At 36.8% G+C, this 19,229-nt stretch overlaps 1 protein-coding gene across 4 annotated transcripts in view; it reads left to right on the top strand.

Annotated features, from left to right (window-relative positions):
* ABLIM3 (actin binding LIM protein family member 3) overlaps nucleotides 1-19,229 on the top strand; it is a 142,699-nt gene that overhangs the window by 112,142 nt on the left and 11,328 nt on the right. For 2 of the 4 annotated variants that reach the window (XM_072400965.1, XM_072400962.1), the window contains exons 9-15: nucleotides 2,262-2,333; nucleotides 3,612-3,767; nucleotides 4,664-4,793; nucleotides 6,219-6,317; nucleotides 8,238-8,288; nucleotides 14,167-14,280; nucleotides 15,388-15,452. In XM_072400965.1, the coding sequence (XP_072257066.1) occupies nucleotides 2,262-2,333; nucleotides 3,612-3,767; nucleotides 4,664-4,793; nucleotides 6,219-6,317; nucleotides 8,238-8,288; nucleotides 14,167-14,280; nucleotides 15,388-15,452 (687 nt within the window). The remainder of the gene's footprint in view (nucleotides 1-2,261; nucleotides 2,334-3,611; nucleotides 3,768-4,663; nucleotides 4,794-6,218; nucleotides 6,318-8,237; nucleotides 8,289-14,166; nucleotides 14,281-15,387; nucleotides 15,453-19,229) is intronic. The other 2 variants (XM_072400964.1, XM_072400963.1) reach the window with 2 other exon arrangements.

Here is a 19,229-nt window from a genome sequence, read left to right as displayed (position 1 = left end):
TGGAAATAGTTATTTATATGTGAGTAAATTTGATTTTAAACATATATCTTCCACCATCTGGATAATCTCTTAACGAATGCCACTGGCAATCCTTAACCCCCATTGAATACCGTACATATATATACCCTTTCTGGCTTCATTATAAAGGAACCTATGACTAGTCACCTTTATACCGCTTCGCATGTTATTTTGTGTTTCATTATAGATTGACAGTGAAGTAACTGTCACCCTAGGCTGTCCGTACATAACTAGCATTTCCCACGTGATCTTTGACACTAAAACTGCTAGTTCATTCCTTCAAGCATCTCTGAAGGACAGGAACCCCTTTCTAACAGTTGTGTAAGTGATATGTTTAAAATTAAATTTACTAATATAAATACATGAAAATAACAATATCCAGAAGCACTCTTTTATTATATTTGTATCAATACCTTCTTTTTATAGGCCACTTGATATATATTTTTACCCTTATCTTCAAATCCATTTGGGAATACACCCCCTATAATATTTTACCATAGATACCAATGACACTCTTGTTCACATACTTATATACAATCTCTTATTACCCAAAATACTATGACTACCCACGTCACAAATCTATAACATTGAAAACTACTACATATTTCACCATAAGTGCATGCGCCACCATGTCCTTTTCGTAAGGATCACTTGATTATGTTTTGAAAGATTCTCTGAAACTGTCCATACTCATGTATATTTTCATATATTATTGTACAGCTGCTTTGACATTCTCTGTTCATCTTCTGAAGAAGCCAACTGGCGAAACGTGGCGGGGTAGAGATTTTTAAATGATACCCTATTATATAGTCAGACTACTGATTGTCTAGTTAAGATTATACACGACCCTTGATGATCCAACCTTAGGGGCTGCTATAGCATGCACTGTATTTTTCATTACTTTATATGTACCATGAGTGTTATACTCACTGTAAATTTATTTGCATACTTTAGGTACGCTAATTATACACAATTGACACTTGCCTAAAAAAAAAACCCCTGTCCTTCGTTTTCTTTTGAATTATTCCCTTACAAATAGTAAAATATTAATGGCAAGTGAAACATATGGAGGTAGAGGATGGGAAGGCCTTAATGTTAAAATCCAGGTTTGGGCTAGAATTCACATAACAGATTAACTTGCAATTTTGGCATTTCATGAGGCATTTTAATTCCATAACTTCTTTAACACTGCAGTTTCAGCTGAACCCTAGTTCCTGAATTTCAGTAAATAGCACAAGCTAGGACCATACACAGCAGCTAGCAAAGCAGAATAGTGTCATGGACTTCTACTATATCTTCCATTACAAAAAAGTCAGAAAGATTAAGAAAATCCACAGGGAACTTGACATCGAGTCAATGTCATTCTGCATTACCTAAACAAATCAGTTTCAGTTCACAGAAAGAGTTGCACTATTGTGACTCTTCAAAATAAAAATGTGTTCACCCGTTTTAACCAAACAGCAGTTGAAGAAGAATTATAGGGACACAGTAGTAAGTTTTCTTTGTCATTCTTCACCTTATTATATCTATTGTGGGAACCTACAATGTCATATGGTGTATCTGATAAACACAGCTGAGAGAACAATAAATGGAGTAGGGATTGGTCACTTGATTTTGATGGGTTACGTGACCAGGTGTTCCTCTCCCTCCCATTTTTTTAAATTCTTTATTTTATAGACTAATTGTTTAAATGCTGGTTGCAGAGAGCTTTTACCTTTTGTAAAGTATAATGCGATAATTTATATACTGTATGTGCCATTTTTTTCTTTAAGTCTGTAGAAAGGTCATGCTAAGGCCAGATCAATGCTTTTTAAATAGACCTCCTAATAAGACCTATCTGTAGCAGTTATATAAATGGAACAGATCTATCTAGAGAAATATATCTATCACTAAGGGGGGGGGGGGGAGGAAATAATTTACTATATTTAAAGTCCTGTTGGACAGATACCTTCACTTCCTGTCTGGTAAAAAGCCTCACCTAGACTGTAAGTGAAGAAACTCTGTAACGTCAACACAGACAAGAAAAAATTATGTTTAAAAAAAAATGCTAGATTCCCTATCCACTGCAGATTTACCCCTGCTAAAAAGTTACAAGAACAGGAAGAAACTTAATAAAATTTGAACATAAATACACTTCAATCTTTATGTTGTTGTTAGCACCTTACTCCTCATAGTTGAAAGTAGTAGCATAAAATTTACTAGAGTATTCATAGATTATGTTTTTGTTATTTATGTGTTCACAGTACAGAAGAGCTTCAGAGACTTCAATCTCTCCTCCGGGATCCAGCATTGGCTCTCCCAACCGGGTCATTTGTGTAAGTGCCTTGCATTCAAACTGTATAAATCAAATTTCCTGGTTGTATTTGTGAGAAGATACCATTATTCATACCTTTTTTGGCAAGCTTCATATTTCTTGTTTTCCTGCCTGTTGGCTTTTTTTTGCACAATAATCCTTGTTTAACCTGCTTGCAAGCTAATCTATGGTTTGATCCCAAAGATTGTAACTACCACTCATAATATATGTATGACAGGGTGTAAGAATGGGGATAAGCAATTAGGATGCTGGACAGCTACCTAAGAAAATACAGCACAGAATTGTATTTAGTCATTAGCAACTTTTGTAAAATTCCCCTTGATTATTTTCTGAAAATTGTAGGCCTTCTATTGTATAAACTACAATATAGTGGAAAACTATGTGTAAATTTGCCTTTTCTTGCAAAATCATGTGCACCAAATAAAGAGAAACCATTACAAATAAATGAGGTGTGCTGCTATGGCTGTCCTTCATTGCTCTAATAATAGTTTAGTATAATACCTAATAATTTAGTACAATAGTCACAAGCCTTGCATTAAGTACTTTGCATTCTGACTTTACTCTTACTTTACTTTGCAAATTTTTTTGAGGGCCAGTAATCCAAAAACTACCTAAAGTAAACCTGTCCATACATGGCAGGGAAGCAGGTTTACTTTAAAGAATGCCAAACCTGTTGCTTATACTCACTTTTTCTTCACTTTCACTTACTTTTCAGTTCAGCTGCCACTAATAAAGAGACAGAAAATGTGCCTTGTATAGCTATAGCCTGGAGCTTACAGGACACTGAAGACCCCTCCTCTCCCATGTGAGACCATGTTGGTTTACTAAACGACCAAGCACCAGACTCTCACATGGGAGGAAGAAGACACATGATTCCCAGTACCCAGAGCAGCAGGGTTTAGAGAGAAGTTAAGTATAAGCTACAAGTGGGGCTTGCAATAAAGTGGACCTGTTTCTTAGCCCTAAGGTTAGGCCTATAAACAATTTGATTCTATTGTGAGTGTGAGTAGCATAGACAGATGTGTAGTTTCTGTTCCTGAATACACATGTGTACTGGGGATATTATGATGTTCAATCTAATCCAATCGCAATCACATTTTCTCCTGCATGCTTCCCTGGCTCATGTATATTGTATATTGATAACCCTTTTAGCCATATTTAGTGAGCAGTGTTCCTTCTTTTGGAGCCTTCATGTGGTGCTATGAGAAGGATACTCTCTGGAAATATGGGCTTTTGTCACCTCTTCTTTTTTCCCTTCTTTTCCTCCTTTCTCTCTCAGGCTAAAGTAAACAATGAGATTCTAAATTACAAGGACTTAGCTGCTCTTCCTAAGATTAAAGCAATCTACGCAGTGCAGCGCCCTGACCTCATTTCTTACGAGCCTTATAGCAGATACACATCGGATGAGATGCTGGAAAGATACAGCTATGGGGAGGTACAGAATCAATTTTAGCCCAATGATGCTGTTTGCAGCCAACCTACTTCCTGATATGCCTTGTTCCTTTACCATTCACCACATAGTTCTTCCCCAAAGAAGGCTTGGATGGTTTATGTCTGTTGTTGTTGACCTACAATTTGCAACATATAAGGCTAGCCACAAATCACTTGACAGTCAAGCATATTCAAAGTTGGACTTCAACAACAACGTGGAACTTTATACAACTTGCTATTCAGTGGTTTCTGTTGTGCTTGTATTCATTTCTTGATCATGAAAAAAATGTTAAAACCAATACGTTATTACATGATAGGACTCATTTATTAGATGTTTCATGGCCTAAGGTTTTAATGAAAGTACTCACATTGTTTCAGTGTTTTGTCTGCAAAATACTACTACAGAAAGAAAGTTGGGGCAGAGGAAAACATTTTTAAATTCCTGTCCTGGGACAACGTTTTGAAAACACAGGAAGACAGAAAATATCAAAAGAAGGACACATACCGCAGTTAGAACACACTCTTTCAGTAAAGAACGTTCTGACTAAAGTTACATGTTAAATACCCCCACCCCCCTATTTATCCTGGGAATACAGCAGTGCATTGTTTGCTTGCAACAATTTGGATAAGTATTACATAGGTTGCAGTAAAGAGTGCCTTCCTAGTGCTCCTTGCTGAAACAACACTTTGAAAGCCCTGCAACTCTGAAAGAAGCCCTACATGGCAAATCAAAAGACATGGGTCACAAAGGCAAATATTACTAAATCTTAAAACTGATTTGTTGAATTTGAATTTGAAGTTGAATTTTTTCTTCCTTTAATTTATAACTGTTACTTTTAGAAATGATTACTCCTAATACCAGCCTGGATTTAATTATTTCTTATTCCCTACTCTCCAAAGGATATCTATGAAGGAATGGATCTGCGACAGAGGAGATCATCCAGCCCAGGATATATTGATTCTCCTCTTTATAGCCATCGAGATGTTTCCCTCACCATGCCCCGATCTCCACAGCATTACTATATGTCGGGTATGTAATTGTCTTCTCCTAGACACTTCAGGGAAGGAGAACTGACCCTGTTATTTTTTAAAGCTTTCCTTAGACCATCAAACGTAAGGGTAAATAGAAAAATTCAAAAAAAATGTTAGTTCTACCACCATTCAATGGGTTGGCATTTTCCTTTCCCACTGTGGAGTTAGAACTGAAGATATCCAATTGAAAATGATTCATTTACTAAGTGCCAAAAGTGGTACTGGTTTTCTTTTAAGAGGTTTATATGTATTCTGATAATTTACAACTGGCCTTTTTTTATTGTCAGTTGGGCATATACAAGGCAAGATGCATGATACCTAATCTGCTAACCTAGGTGTGTGCATGTCAGGCAACAATCCTTCACTGTCATTATTGACTGAATATTGTCAACCTGAAGTATTAGTTATTTTTATTTTTTTTTTCACATATACACAGAGAACAATAAAACAATCTGACTCACATTGTCGAATATGATTTACCAATCATATTATATGGTCATTTATATCTGGACATAAATAGCCTAAATTATGCACCAGAAAACAGATACCTAGAGGTCTTTTTACTGTATAAAGCTGTGACTCTGTCATTCCCCAAATATTCTCCGGTGAAGAAGCTTCCAGGATCACGTATTTTCAATGTCCGTGATTGATTTTTCACAACAGAATATTTGGTAAATGTTGAATATACTCCTTTATAAAGAGTTCCTTTAGAGATCAAGTAAGCGTTGGTTTCATTGTAGTTTGCAGTTTTTTATAAGGAAGCAGTATAGTATAAAAGTTCCTTCAATAAGATTTACAAAAATATATGTAAATCATTATATGAAACAGGTCATAAAGGAATAATCCAGCAAACTGTCCTAAACAAATACTCAACTGGGTTATATAAAATTTCTTTGTTTTTGAGAATATTAATTCAAGATTTCTTCATTAACACCTAATTAATTCTTTAAATTCATTTTTTTCTGCTAAGTTTATACAAATTACAAAAAAAAACAATCTTTGTTATGCTGACCAAGAAAATTGTTTACAGTTAAGGGTATTGTGGAGGTCAAAATTCTTTCTTACCAATAAAAGATTTGACTATGCCAGAATCCCTTTAATTCTAATTTTAGATTCAATAGTGAAAAGAATTGTTTATTTACGTTTTTTTTACTATTAAATATTTTTTTGCCATTGAATATGGTAAATGCCGACCTCCGCCTTCAAAACTTCAAGATAGCACCAACAGAGTCTTTCCATCTTGATTGTAATGTCCCTCTAAATCTCAGCTCCTCACTGTCTCTGCTTTTCTTCTTTTTTTTCTCTTCTTGCTGTAAATTCTTTCCTCTTTGCTTGATTTTATCTATTTTCTTTTATTCCTTTGCACTTTTCTATTTCTCCATTTCAATTCTATTTCAATTCATGTCCATAAACCTTCTTCCAGGCACAGAGAGTGGTCGTAACTCTCCTTATTATAGCCAGGTAGATGTTCGTTGCTCCACACCAACACTTTACCAAGCTCCTCGGCACTTCCATATTCCAGGTAGGAAAGCAAGAAGGCCCTTTCAAAAGGAACAACAAAACACAGCTTTTATTTTAACTATTTAGGAGGATGTCATCTCCATGTATTTATATAGAGGAATCCTGTCTCCTGGCCTTCATCATAAACATTGGTATGGTATTGGTATTCCGTTCAAATGGTATGGCACACCATAGGTGTGTATTGAGTACGGCAGGGCAGAGTGCAACAATAACTTTAAAATAGCAGTAAAACAAAGGATCAATATTAGGACAGTTTATTGCACTTTATTAGTGATACTTGCTTTTTTTTCTGTTTGCTCACTATTAAAGCACACCTGTACATCACTTGTAAAAATGCTTGCTATATCTTTATGTGATGTTATATGGGACAGATCTTCTGATAGTCATTAGAATCTCTTTGAGAAAATTACTTTCTCACTTAAGACTTCTCTAGAGCTGCTCGCACCCTTTGAAATTCTCTCTTATTAGGATAGCTCCAACATTTACCCTACCCTTACCACACCTAAAAAAGTCCCCAAAGCCCATCTCTTCAAAGTTACCTACCCATTGCCTTCTCTCCTTTAATAATCATTAATCATCCACAGTTCCGTGTCCCATTGCCTTTGTTTATTATTCCTTCTCAACTCTAGAGCTCACTAAGCACCTCTCTGCACAATTCGTAGTTTTGCATTTAGGAACTGCATGGTTGGGTACAGATTGAATAGTTTAGGAAGGTTCTTTATATTACATTTTTGGTTAAAGTTGAGTGTACAAAGATTATATGGCCAGATAGTAACTCAGTGTTTTTCAACCAGAGTTTCCTAGGGGTTCCTTGAGCAGTGAGCAATTCAAAACTCCAAGGTCAATTATTACCAACGCCAATGATCTTTTTGGCTATCTGTAAGGGTGATAATCTTCCCACTGGCCACTGGGTGAATGTACTCTGAGCTGTGGATATAGTATTTATAGCAGGGGTTCCACAAGTCCTCAAAGTTATTTTAAGGATTCCCTCATAATTGTTGTAATTTGTAAAGTGACCTTTAGACTGTAAACTAGATCAGGCAAGACTAACTTATCTTGTGTCACAGTTTGTGCTTGTTAAATATGCAGGTTTATCATCTGCTCTGGCATTTAATAAATAAAGGATAATAATAATGTAGACAGCTTTGGCGGTTGCACTTGATCCCGACTTTTTTAGGATCCATTGAGTTCACCCTGGAGTGGTTACTAGCAGTGGTTATTTTTTAACTACATGGCAGGTAAAAAATCCATTATATATATTACTCTACACTATACTCTTGTACCCTGAGTACAGGTATATGTGAAAGATCAGATTTCAAAATAATAAAAATGATTGATGGTTGTTATGCTGTAAATTACTGCCTATTGTTGCATTTTGTGTCTTTTTAACACTGCCAAATACTGCAAAGATGAAACCTATATGAAGCCAGCATGCTTACAGCATTTGTGACTTGTGAGGACCACATTTAGGTTGTATATGCATTTTTTATAGCCAGATTACTGATTACATTTAGCATTACACATTTTTGTTCCACTAATAAGTATACACTTGCTGTTGTAAAAATATAACCAATGCAGATTTGATATGCATTCACCTGTATAATCCCACAACCTACATAATGTTACCACAATATCACAGTACAGGTTTCATGGTACCCATCACCCATATCTGGTCCCCAAGCTGTGCGATTAGTTTATATAACACTTTTTGACACATTTGGTTCATTGATAGCTTCATCTCACCTTTAATTTTTGTTTTCCTGTCACTCACCTCTGCTTGTCACTCTTCTCACATCATGACTCTGTCTTGTGTGATCGTTGTCTCCTGTACTTCCTCTCCTCTCTGAACACTCCCTCCTTCACTTTTCCTCCTGTCTTTTTCCTCTCTCGTTCTCCCTTTCCTCTTCCTTTATCCTCACAGCCGCTGCAGAGAGTAACATTTACCGGAAGCCACCCATCTATAAACGGCATGGTACTGTTCAATCCTGTAGCATGTGGCACCTTGAAACATTGTGTGAACTAGTCTTTAGTGACTGGTGTTGTATGCTTGATTCATTTGTAATGTAGAAATGCATGTTTTCCTGTATATTGGCTGCATGCTTTAGCTTTATTGGGCTAGAATTCATCTATAAAGGAAATGAAAAAGTAACACAGAGGGTTCCTACCTCATACAATCTCCTAGAAGGCAACAGTGGACTTTACCAATAGAGGGACCTCTGTAATAAAAATATATAGAATGAATACCTTATTCCTGATTCACTAACCTGGGCAGCTTCTGAGTCACCAGTCCCTCCCATATCCTCCCCAGCCAGCTACCACCNNGGCCCCCCCCCCCCCCCATCCCCTTCAAATAATACATACATCTGTGTTTGAAACAAATTGTTTATTTACAACATTTAATATAAAACATTACAAACATAAATATATATAAATAACCTTGGTTTACAGGTTGCAGATCCAGGAAGGCACCCCCAGCAAAAACCAACACACCACCGAAGACCAACAGATTTATATTTTTGGCCCCCAGGTGCACCCCCTTGCCTCAGGTTCTGATATCAACCTTATACCAAGCTCCTCATTGTCCAACAGTTGCCACAAAACCCGCCTTCACCATGGACACCATTGCGCTGATGATTCTTTTTACCAACATTCCATCATCAACCAGCCCATTGCCTTCCCTGGACCCTAATCGCCCCAACCCAACCAAACTTCCTCCGCCATCTCTTCATCCCTAATGATCACCCCACCATAACCCAGACCCTTTTTCTTCCTGCCTTAACCCTTACATGAGTGGTTCCCAATAGCACCCAGTCATGAGGCCCCTGCGCCTATGCTGTCTTTTTTTCTTGTGTGCTCCGCTCCTGCCTTTACCGAGATGCTTCCCAGATCCACAGAGTAATAATTTTTTTGGCATATATTTATATTTGTTAACTTTCTATTTGCTGTAGCACTAGGTATAAATCAGCAATCAGACTTAAGAGTGCTGCATCTCCCCTCCACCACCCATCTTTTTCACACACTGTTACAGTGAACAGCACTCACGCTCCTTGGGAATCACTGTTGGTTGGGCAGTGTGTCCGGGGAGAGGACTTAACTGTGGTTAAGCATTTAAACAGTGGTCTGTCTCTCCAGCATGCTGCTAGCAGGGTCTGTTCTACCCTTGCTGTAGCAAAAAGGCACCTATATTTAATTTTGTGTTACTAATTGGTTTTGAAGGTTTCAGTTTTAGTTTTAATTTGAACAAAAACATACATTTCACCAGCACTTGCTATGTTTGAAATCTGCAATTTAATTTTTTTGTCCTGTGTGTTGGTAGGCTCTCTGTGTTACTATGAAATTCTGAGCAGATAGGAGATTCAGTTTTTACTAGACATCCTGTTAAAATAGGTCATTTAGGTTAATAAGAAAATAAACGTTGTTATAGATGCCATTTTCTTTTGTGAATAAAGGTAAATCCATTATGGCCTCTAATAAACTAAAGTAATCCTCATGCTTTCAGTGCATGCTTTACCCCCTGTTGCCTGAGCAAGCATGGCACAGTACCATCTGGAAGGCAGGGCTGCATGCCTAGACCATACAGATACCACATGTGTAGTATATACCTAACATTTTTAAGAAACGGAGGGGGGTCTTCAGTGCCCTGTGCAAATAGTACATAGTACTTGAGTGCATGCTTCACAATTAGCAAAGCTTTAAATATCCAATATTTTGTATTGATGAAAAAAAGGCTTCCAATATTTTCTACATAGAGCAATGTTGCATATTTCCCCAATATTGAGTGTATACAACAGAGCAGGCCACAAACAGGTCCTAACATTTTCAGTTCTGCTACCATGTTATCAGTGATAACCACATGAGCAGTTAGCTTGCAGTTTTTTTTAAGCAATAATACATTCTAGCCTTGCTTTTAGCTTTTCCTCTTATAAAGGATAACATAGGGACTAGTGGACAGCATGCATCTTTGATGAATGAGCATGTGGCCTGGTTTAATGCTCATTTTCATTGTGTCATAACCTGTAATAAAGGAAAAATGTCTGTCTAAGTCTGTGAAATGTCCATTGCCTTGCAGTGTTCTGTGGTTTGGTACTTCCAGCATGTAGAAATGATATAAATAGTAAGTAGTGTATTTTTATAGTTTGTTTATAGTGATATATAGTATATAACAGCAGTGGTATTACAGAGATGAATAAATACAACAGAGATGACTGATAACTTAAAATTGCTTTACTATATGTCTTCTCTCCCTTCTCTCCTTTGTCTAATGCCGGCCAACTCTGTGTCATGGTGTAAGTAAGCTTTATTCCTTTTCTTTCTGCAAACTATGGCTCGTGCCCAGCTGCTTATTTACAGATGTGCTGACCCTTGCAAACTGAAACCACTTACTCAGCATTTTCTTGCTCTGTGCAATTCATATCTTCATTGACATGTTCCTAGTTAACAGATGTCACATGTGTCTATGTACATACCCATCAAGCTTATTCAGTAAGGCAGTGGAAAGTGCAAAGATGTACTAAGTGCTGTAATTGGTTCTTTTCACTTTATTAAATCAGGATGTGTATCTATTGTTTTATGCATTCATTGACACTTTTTGTATGTGTGCATATAGTAATGCTGAAAATATATCAAGTTAGGTCACAAAAGGTTTCCTGGGCTAAGCCACTGTTCTTTAAAATCCAGCTGATCAGTTAAATCAGTTAAATGTATTCTAGGTGCAAAAAAAACACAATTTTCAAAGTCATACAGTTCTTATATTCTCCTTCTAGCGGCTGTAGAGTTGGATCACTGCAGAGATACAGTGGTTTCACTGTGGATGTCCAAACTGCATCCACTAAGTAAGATCTGAAGTTCCACATTCAGCAAAGTGCTGATGCTTGCTGATTGGTGAGCACTGGCTCCATCCTCAGGGTCCTTATCTGCGGCATTGTGGCAGGGGACAAGCTTTTTTATTCAAACTGTGTGTTACAGAAAACCAACTGCAAAACTGCACACCATTTGTTTTGATGCCTAAGATATGTAGTTAGCTGATTTAATCCGAGTGTCCAACTGAGCTTTAAAAGCTCATTCTCAGTGTGCACCTCTCCCAAACATTGCCAAAAGTTTGCCACACAGAAGTACACTAAGAGACACATTTGTAAGAACTATAACTTTCATGTACTAAGATTTGATGTAAGGGAAAATGAACCTCTGTGCATTTCAGATATATATCAAATGTGAGGAAAAGGTTGTATTTTTTCACTTGCACTACGCATGCTTGGCTTAGATAAGTACTTGTCACACTGAAATTGTGAACCCATCACTAGGTAAAACATTTTTAAGAAGCCCAGCCTAAAAATAGTTAATATTTACCTGTTCTGTGCCACCAAACTTTGTTTTATTGCAAAACTAATGTTGCTAAAAAAAAACTTTTGCAATACACACTTTTATGTCAGATACCTGATACCCTGCTGTACACTGTAGTTTTGTCCATTGGTCCCTACAATGTCCTAGAGTGACGTAGAAAGGCTGGAGAAAAAAATCCATAACATGCAGATAGAGACCAAGCATCCAACTCTCCAAGATTTGGCAGACACTTTTCAACATAACTTGACAAACATTGGTGATGCAGGACAGGTAAGTATTAAATGCTTTCTTTACATGCTGGGCTTTTTTTATCCACAAACATTTAATTTAAGTGGATAAAACTCTAAAGCTTTTCATATATAATGCAATTAGTTTATATACCATCTATAAAATATGTTCTACATTTTTTAAATTTTAAATGTTCTAAATTTTCCAAAAAAAATGTGGTTCTGTCCAACCAATTAATTAGGTGGTTTTGTGTCTAGCATCTGATTCAATCTTCTTAGCAGAGTGCTCAAGTTGGATCTTTTTACACTTATAAGTCTGTCAAAGCACTTTTTACTTAGGAATTTATTGCCAACAAGTGTTTCCTCTTAATTAATTTTTTAAAGCTTCTAAGTAATCAAATATGAAAACTCCATATCTATCCCAGGAAATATATTTGGTGTAGGATAGTAGCATGAAAGCAACAGTGGATAAAGTTAAAATGGAATATTATTAACATTTAAACTGTGATCATATTGCTAGATCTATTTTAAAGTAAACCTTTTCGGAGAGTTTCATGATGGGTACCATATATGGTTTCCCATTCTGTGAATGCTAGTTTTCATACCCTCAATACCCTTTCAATACATAGGGTCCCATGTAAAAGGGAGAGTGGACGTAACTTTTTGCTTACCACTAGACATTGTGCAAATGCTATATAGAGCCTGTGGTATGCCATGGAATTTTTACTGCACGATGAAGCTTTTTAGTAAAGCCACCATATCACTTGTTTAAAGTCATAACATCTTTAATAAAACAAACTCCTAAAACATATTTGTGAATATATTACCAGAACCTCTTCAAGGTTGAGCAGATTTGTTTTTCCAAATGCTATAATCTAAAAGGAAGTTACAAATTGCATACCTGACCAACAAGATATAGACGTTCACAAAATTTTGGTATATTATTTTTCCTGAAGATTCCAAATATAACCAAGAAAGTAGAAAATCTAGGCTGTGAAGTTTCATCAAATTTTATTGATTATTCTGGCAGAATAATTAGTTTAATAGTAAACTATTATTAGTTGTCAATCTCCAAGATAATGAGTTTGGCAGATCAGCATTTGCTTCATCAGATCAAATAAACAAATTAAACATTAAAATATAAGCGCATGTAGCAAAAAAGGAAATAATTCATAATGTATAATAATAGTCATAGTCAGAAACTTTTTATTAATTATTGAAAAAAACTAAATATCACTCACATACAGGATCTGTTTAATGCCAATCAGTCAATTTGCTATATCACCTTAGTTTCAAATGAAGTCCACCAAAATAGCTTTCTGGTCATATAACTTTAACAGATCATGTAGGTGAGTTCTTCTCCTAAGTCTTTTTTTTTTCCCATCCATTTTAATACCACTATACTTGCTTGGGGTCCCAATACAAGCACATATTTAAGCACATATGTAAAGCACCTTCCTTAAATATATATTTCCTATTAAAACAATGCTATTGCTGTTGCAAAGTCATACTGCTACTAGATACATTAGAGTGGCTAACCCAGCACGTGATCTTCTGATTTGCCTCTGACATTTCAGATCTGTGAATTTCCAGGTTAACAGAAGCACGAATGTGGAATTATGGCAGGTAGATTTTTTCGGTAAAGTGTCCACAAAGTACAGTATAAAAAACAAACATTGACCCAGTCCTCCAGGTGCCCATTACATAAGACCCTACATGCAGTAGAAGTGTTTTAACATTAATATATACTAAAACAGTAATTTCAATGTATCATTGGTAAATCTTAATAAACTTATAACGTTTTTATAATTAAATCCCAGTGAGCATATAACACAAGAGATATGTCAGTGGTTTATTTTTGCAATTATATTCTGTCTTCTGTGCCTTTTTACCAAGAGCATTACATTGTTCTATTCTGTAATTAGAAGGGAATTTGCTGCAGAGGTAATATTCTAAATGTAACTGTACTGTACATAATATTATGCCTAAAGGGGTATTTTTCTTTATTATAACTCTTGATTTAGGTTAGAAATAATATGTAAGAAGGCAAAGCATCATTAGATTTGACAAGTTATAGAGGATCATTCATTTAGGAAGCCGTATGTAGAATGTAATATTGTATTTTCAGACAAGATTATTGGTTAAGAAATAAACAGGTCAAAAAAGAATGGATAACCCTCTCAATCTCGATATTACTTTGCCAAGTTGTATAAAACCAGTGTCCTAAAGGCTTTTCAGACACTTTATTTTGTCTGTATCTTTTTCCAGATGATCCTAATGAAGCAACAAAAAGTAAAACAAGTGAAGACCTTGTACAGTCCTCCAAGTACCTCCCTCCATACAGTCCCGATCCTTATTACCAGTCTGAGCCCGAGTATTGGATGTACTCACCAAAAAGTAAGCAATGCTTGACTGCAACATCTCAGTGATGTAGGATTGTAGCGAAAACTGCACCAGGTCAGTGTAAAGTCAGTGCAGATGTGTAAATTAGACCTGTCCTCCTGAACATTCAAAGTGTGGATGAAGGGAGAATAGGCTAATATAAACTGAGGAGCACTGAAAATACAATGAATGCATCCAGTCTAAAAATATTTGGATCTAAAAGGCAGATAAAAGTCAGCATTTGGTACTACATTAATTAAGAATTCACAGTTATAAATCATTGTCTAATATTTGATAGTGACAGTTGTAGTACAATTTTGGTAGTTAAAATTTCAATTCAATCAGAAAAAACACCACCTATGTAACGATAGTTACCAATGGAAGATTTCCCTTTGTTTTGGTGAAATTTTAGTTTCCCATCACTTTCTCCCCTGGTAGCTAAGTGGTGGTTAATAGAGCAAATAAGGAAAACAGATAACACTAACAAGGTTACAGACAGCAATACAAACCTGACAGAAGTTCCAAAACCTTTCTACTCTTCTAATGGTAAAAATACAAATAGACCGGGATTATAACTTAACTTAGTTGAGAGAAAAATATACCTGCCATTTATAGTCCAACAATCTATCAAATGGTATTCTGGTCCCCAAAAGAGTGGGGTTGCACACAGGTCCTATTTTTATTCTGCAATAAGTTTTTGGCCGTTAGAGGTATATTATATATCTAGAAACAGTAAAAGTAGCATTTTCTTTCTGTGATTGCATTGGGGTTTTTTAATTTGCCTAGTTAGTATGAAAATAATGCTTTGAAAAGATCTTCTTTCAATTATGATTCTAAAAATGTACTAAACCGTGCATAATTGCAGGCATTTATGTGGGTTTGGGAACTAACGGTTTTCCCTTCTGTATTATAACACCATGTAAAATTAAAAAATCAAAACCCCACTGCAACAACTGAAATAGACTATTATTATCCTTTGTTGTGACTGGGACTGCCTGGAGCTGTTGTCTTCTGTACAATGCCTGCAAGTCACTGCTCTCCCAGTAACAACTATTGTTCTGTATCATACAAAAACAAGATGACAATAAAGGCTTCACTGACACCAAGTCTTTGGTTCTGCAGTGCCTCGAGCACGGAGATTCTCTTCAGGAGGAGAGGAAGATGGTTTTGATCGCAGCATGCACAAGGTACCTTCTGAGTTAATAGAAGAAATTCCCGTATTTGCACTGTTGTCAGGGTATAAGAAATCTATATTTGCTTCTGGTTCCCATTGATTTTTTGCTGTATCTTATCCACTTTGACTTCACTAAACAAAGATCAACTCCAAATCCCTTTTGTAATGCACTGTCTAAGTAATAAGATGTGTTTAAATCAGAACAGGTCATTATGAGACACAAAGTTTTGTTGAGAAAACACTTCCCTGTTTCCCTTTAGGTCAACTATATTGTAAGGATTTCCAGATGTGCTAATGTAGATCTTTACCACCCTCATTTTCCATATACACTGTTACTTGGCTGAAATCTTTCAAAATTACCCAGAAAGTTCTGTCTACTGTAATGACATTATCAGTCCCAGTGCTGCAAAAAAAAAAAATCATGACAGCTGTTTGTTATGGAAGTGCTGACATGACAAACTAATATAGGCAGATTTGCATTATGGAATTGAATATGACTCTTTGGTGTCCTATTTTAGGCGTTACTATATATTTACATAGAATTCATTTTTGTAGATGGGACATTTAGGGCAATATATACAAACACATAATTTAATAATAAAAAAATTATTTACAAAATATTTAAAATGTAGAAACAATGCACATACATTAAAAACATCCTTGGTTCAACCATACACCAGGATTTTTAGTATGGTTGATAGGTTTGATTAGAATCAGAGTGCTAATAATCAGACGCGTTTTGCAGATAAAATTCGCTTCATCAGGGATTCAGTTTATACAAGCAATAGATGTAACAGCACTATAGATAAAGATACACAGAGATGAACCATTAGTTTTAAGGTAAAAAAAAAAATCACAAAGTGAATTAATACATATTCATTGTACATACCAATAAACATCAAAAGTGGTGCAACTTAAACCTGGCGTAGGAATCCGCACAAGAGGCGCAGAGGAGGGCCACAGCAAAAAAATGAGCACACTATCCAGATAGGACAACCCAAGAGATCCAAACCGACGGACAATTGGAAAAAGTTGTTGAGGTGTGTTCAAAAAATCCAATTTCATGCCAATCCCATAAGGGCAACAGGGCAGCGAGCTGTAAAGGATTTATATGCACTTTTTTCATATTTTGTTGTTTTTGTATCTGTATACATACAAAACTGGACCAGACCGATAAATGTATATGTATGAGAATCCAAAAGGGAATGCTTGCGCTATTTCAATATCAAATAAGAAACATATAAATGTTATACCATAACAGGAACAAAGAACTCCCATTCAATTATTTAAAAGTAACAATATTATTGTTACACAAATGGGCCAAATAGAAGGCTTTTATAGCAGTGAGGCTTTGTCACAGAGACAATCCCTTTTCAAAGGTGGGGCAGTGTTCACCATGTAAAAAGAAGCAATCATAAAATAAATGTCCTTACATTGCCCAAAAGATGGCACAGAATTAAGAAAATATGTCTGATGGATAAGATCTCCCGTTATGTCTTCGGAATCCATGGGTCCACCTACTGCCAGGGTGTAAGAAGACTCACTAATCAGCATCCCAATTTTGTAACACGTCCGACGTATGTGATGTCAGCAAGGGAAGCCGATATCCGGTGTTCCAAGGTGGAACAACGCACCCTGCGCTCCAGACACCCCTGTAGGAAGTGTGTGAAATGCAGGGACGTCCCAACCTGGGCTTCCTGGATGTCCAGAGGAGGAGTAGCCAATGGGGGGCGGCCTTCCCGGAAGAACAACATCAAGGGAGTGAAACGCAGAAAGAAGGAAGAAAAACAAATCAGACAGTGCCCGTAACAGACGGGAAACACATAAAGAACTAAAGAAGAAAGGTAAGTAGAGGAGAAGAAAAATGGGGCATAAAGGAAAAAGTAGTAAAAGGTGAAAGATAGAGAAAAAGAGGACCCAAGTACCAAACGCTGATGAGAAAAGAAGAACGTAAGGAAGGATTAGGATATATAAAGAAAAATTATGAATAATAGTAAAGGAGGCCATCCACATTGGGAACAACCACAGGTGGGAATGAGGATAGTACCCACCTAGCTACATGGGCATCCATCCAGGCCAAGCGGATGAAAGTAGGGACTGGACTTGGGAAGACTTAAGCTACGTACACACGGCAGATTTTTATCGCCCGATAATCGGCATCGGCCAAATATCGGGCGAAAATCTGCCGTGTGTGCAGTCGGTGTCGTCCATCGTCCGAACGACCGTCCTGCCGGATCCACGGACGATGGACGACAACCGATCTTAATGAAAGGGAAGGGGGAGAGCGCGCAGCAGGGTGCCGCTCCGTCATTCTCCCCCTCCCCTCTCCATAGAGCAGAACAGTGCTGTATGTACAGCACCGTTCATGCATCGTGCAGTCCCTTGTCGTTGGAAAGGATCGTGAAAGATCCTTTCCAACGACAAAAATTGCAAGTGTGTACGCAGCTTTAAAGGGCACCAAGAGGGCCATGATTCGCCTGCAGGTCCCAAATAGTAGTGCACGAACAATCAAAAAATGCCAAGAGTGTTATCAAGTATCATACAATATATATTAAAAATAATAAGAATGATGATGATGAAAAGAGGAAGAGAAAAAAAACACATGTGTCACAGGAAAGAATGAAACTAAATGTGTCATTCAAGTCGGGAAAGTAATTTGCCTTAAGTTGATAAACCCATGTAGTTTGAGCTTGTAATAGCCATTTATCTAAGTATTTTAATTGTGTGTGTGTAGTGTATGGTGGATCTCTTGAATTTTTAGCTTGATATTTTGGTTGTGCCTAACCCTGGTTTATATAGGTATTAAAATGAAAGAGAGAAAAACAGAGTTTTCGGCACACATATTGAAATTATTATTGGTATTACAAGTTTTACACAAAATTACAAAAGAAAACTATATCCTTTTTCCTGTATGTCACAATAGTTTCTTGTGATACATACAGGATTTTGTTAAGGCCTACTGAGGCACTATACAGGCTTCAGCTGGCATTAAATAACTATACATTACCATAATATGGTTAAATAGGTATGAACCCATTCGTATCAACCGTGGTACCCTACGCCTTTCTTCATTGTGGGCTTCCTCAGGTGCAGTGGTAGGTCAACAGAGAATTTTCTATGTATACATAAAGGGTTCAAGTGATCTGAATTTACCGTATTTTTTGCAGTATAAGACGCACTTTTTCTTCCCCAAAACTGGGGGGGAAAAGTTAGTGCGTCCTATACTACAAAGGTGTGCTAAAATAATTAAAATAATATACTCACCCGATACCCGATCCTGCGTGTGTCTCTGGCTGCAGCAGCGTCTGTCTCCTCTTCTCTCTGGCAGCAGCACGTGTCTTCTCCTGTCTGTAAAGCAGAGCGAAAGAAGCCGGCACAGCGCCACCTGCTGTTCCCTGTCCTAACTGCCGTACAGTGGAAAAAAAGCACAGAGTGATCAGAAGGGGAATTTGAATGACAGAGTGATCAGAAAGGAATTTTGAATGACACAGAGTGATCAGAAAGGGAATTTGAAAGGCGTAGAGTGATCAGAAAGGGAATTTGAATGGCACATGAGTGATCAGAAGGGGAATACCGGTATGAATGGCACATGAATGATGAGAAGAGGAATAATCTTTCAGAATCTTTTTTTTCTAGATTTTCCTCCTTTAAAATTGGGTGCGTCTTATATTCCGGAGCGTCTTATAGGGGGAAAAATACGGTACAAACATAAATGTAAAGGTTCAATATAATGCATTGTTAAACAGTACAGAAATCATATGTTTCATTCAATTCTATTCAAATAATAGAG

This window comes from Pyxicephalus adspersus, chromosome 2 (genome assembly GCF_032062135.1).
Source record: "Pyxicephalus adspersus chromosome 2, UCB_Pads_2.0, whole genome shotgun sequence".
In the NCBI taxonomy this organism is placed as follows: domain Eukaryota; kingdom Metazoa; phylum Chordata; class Amphibia; order Anura; family Pyxicephalidae; genus Pyxicephalus; species Pyxicephalus adspersus.
This window is presented reverse-complemented; position numbering and strand designations above follow the sequence as displayed.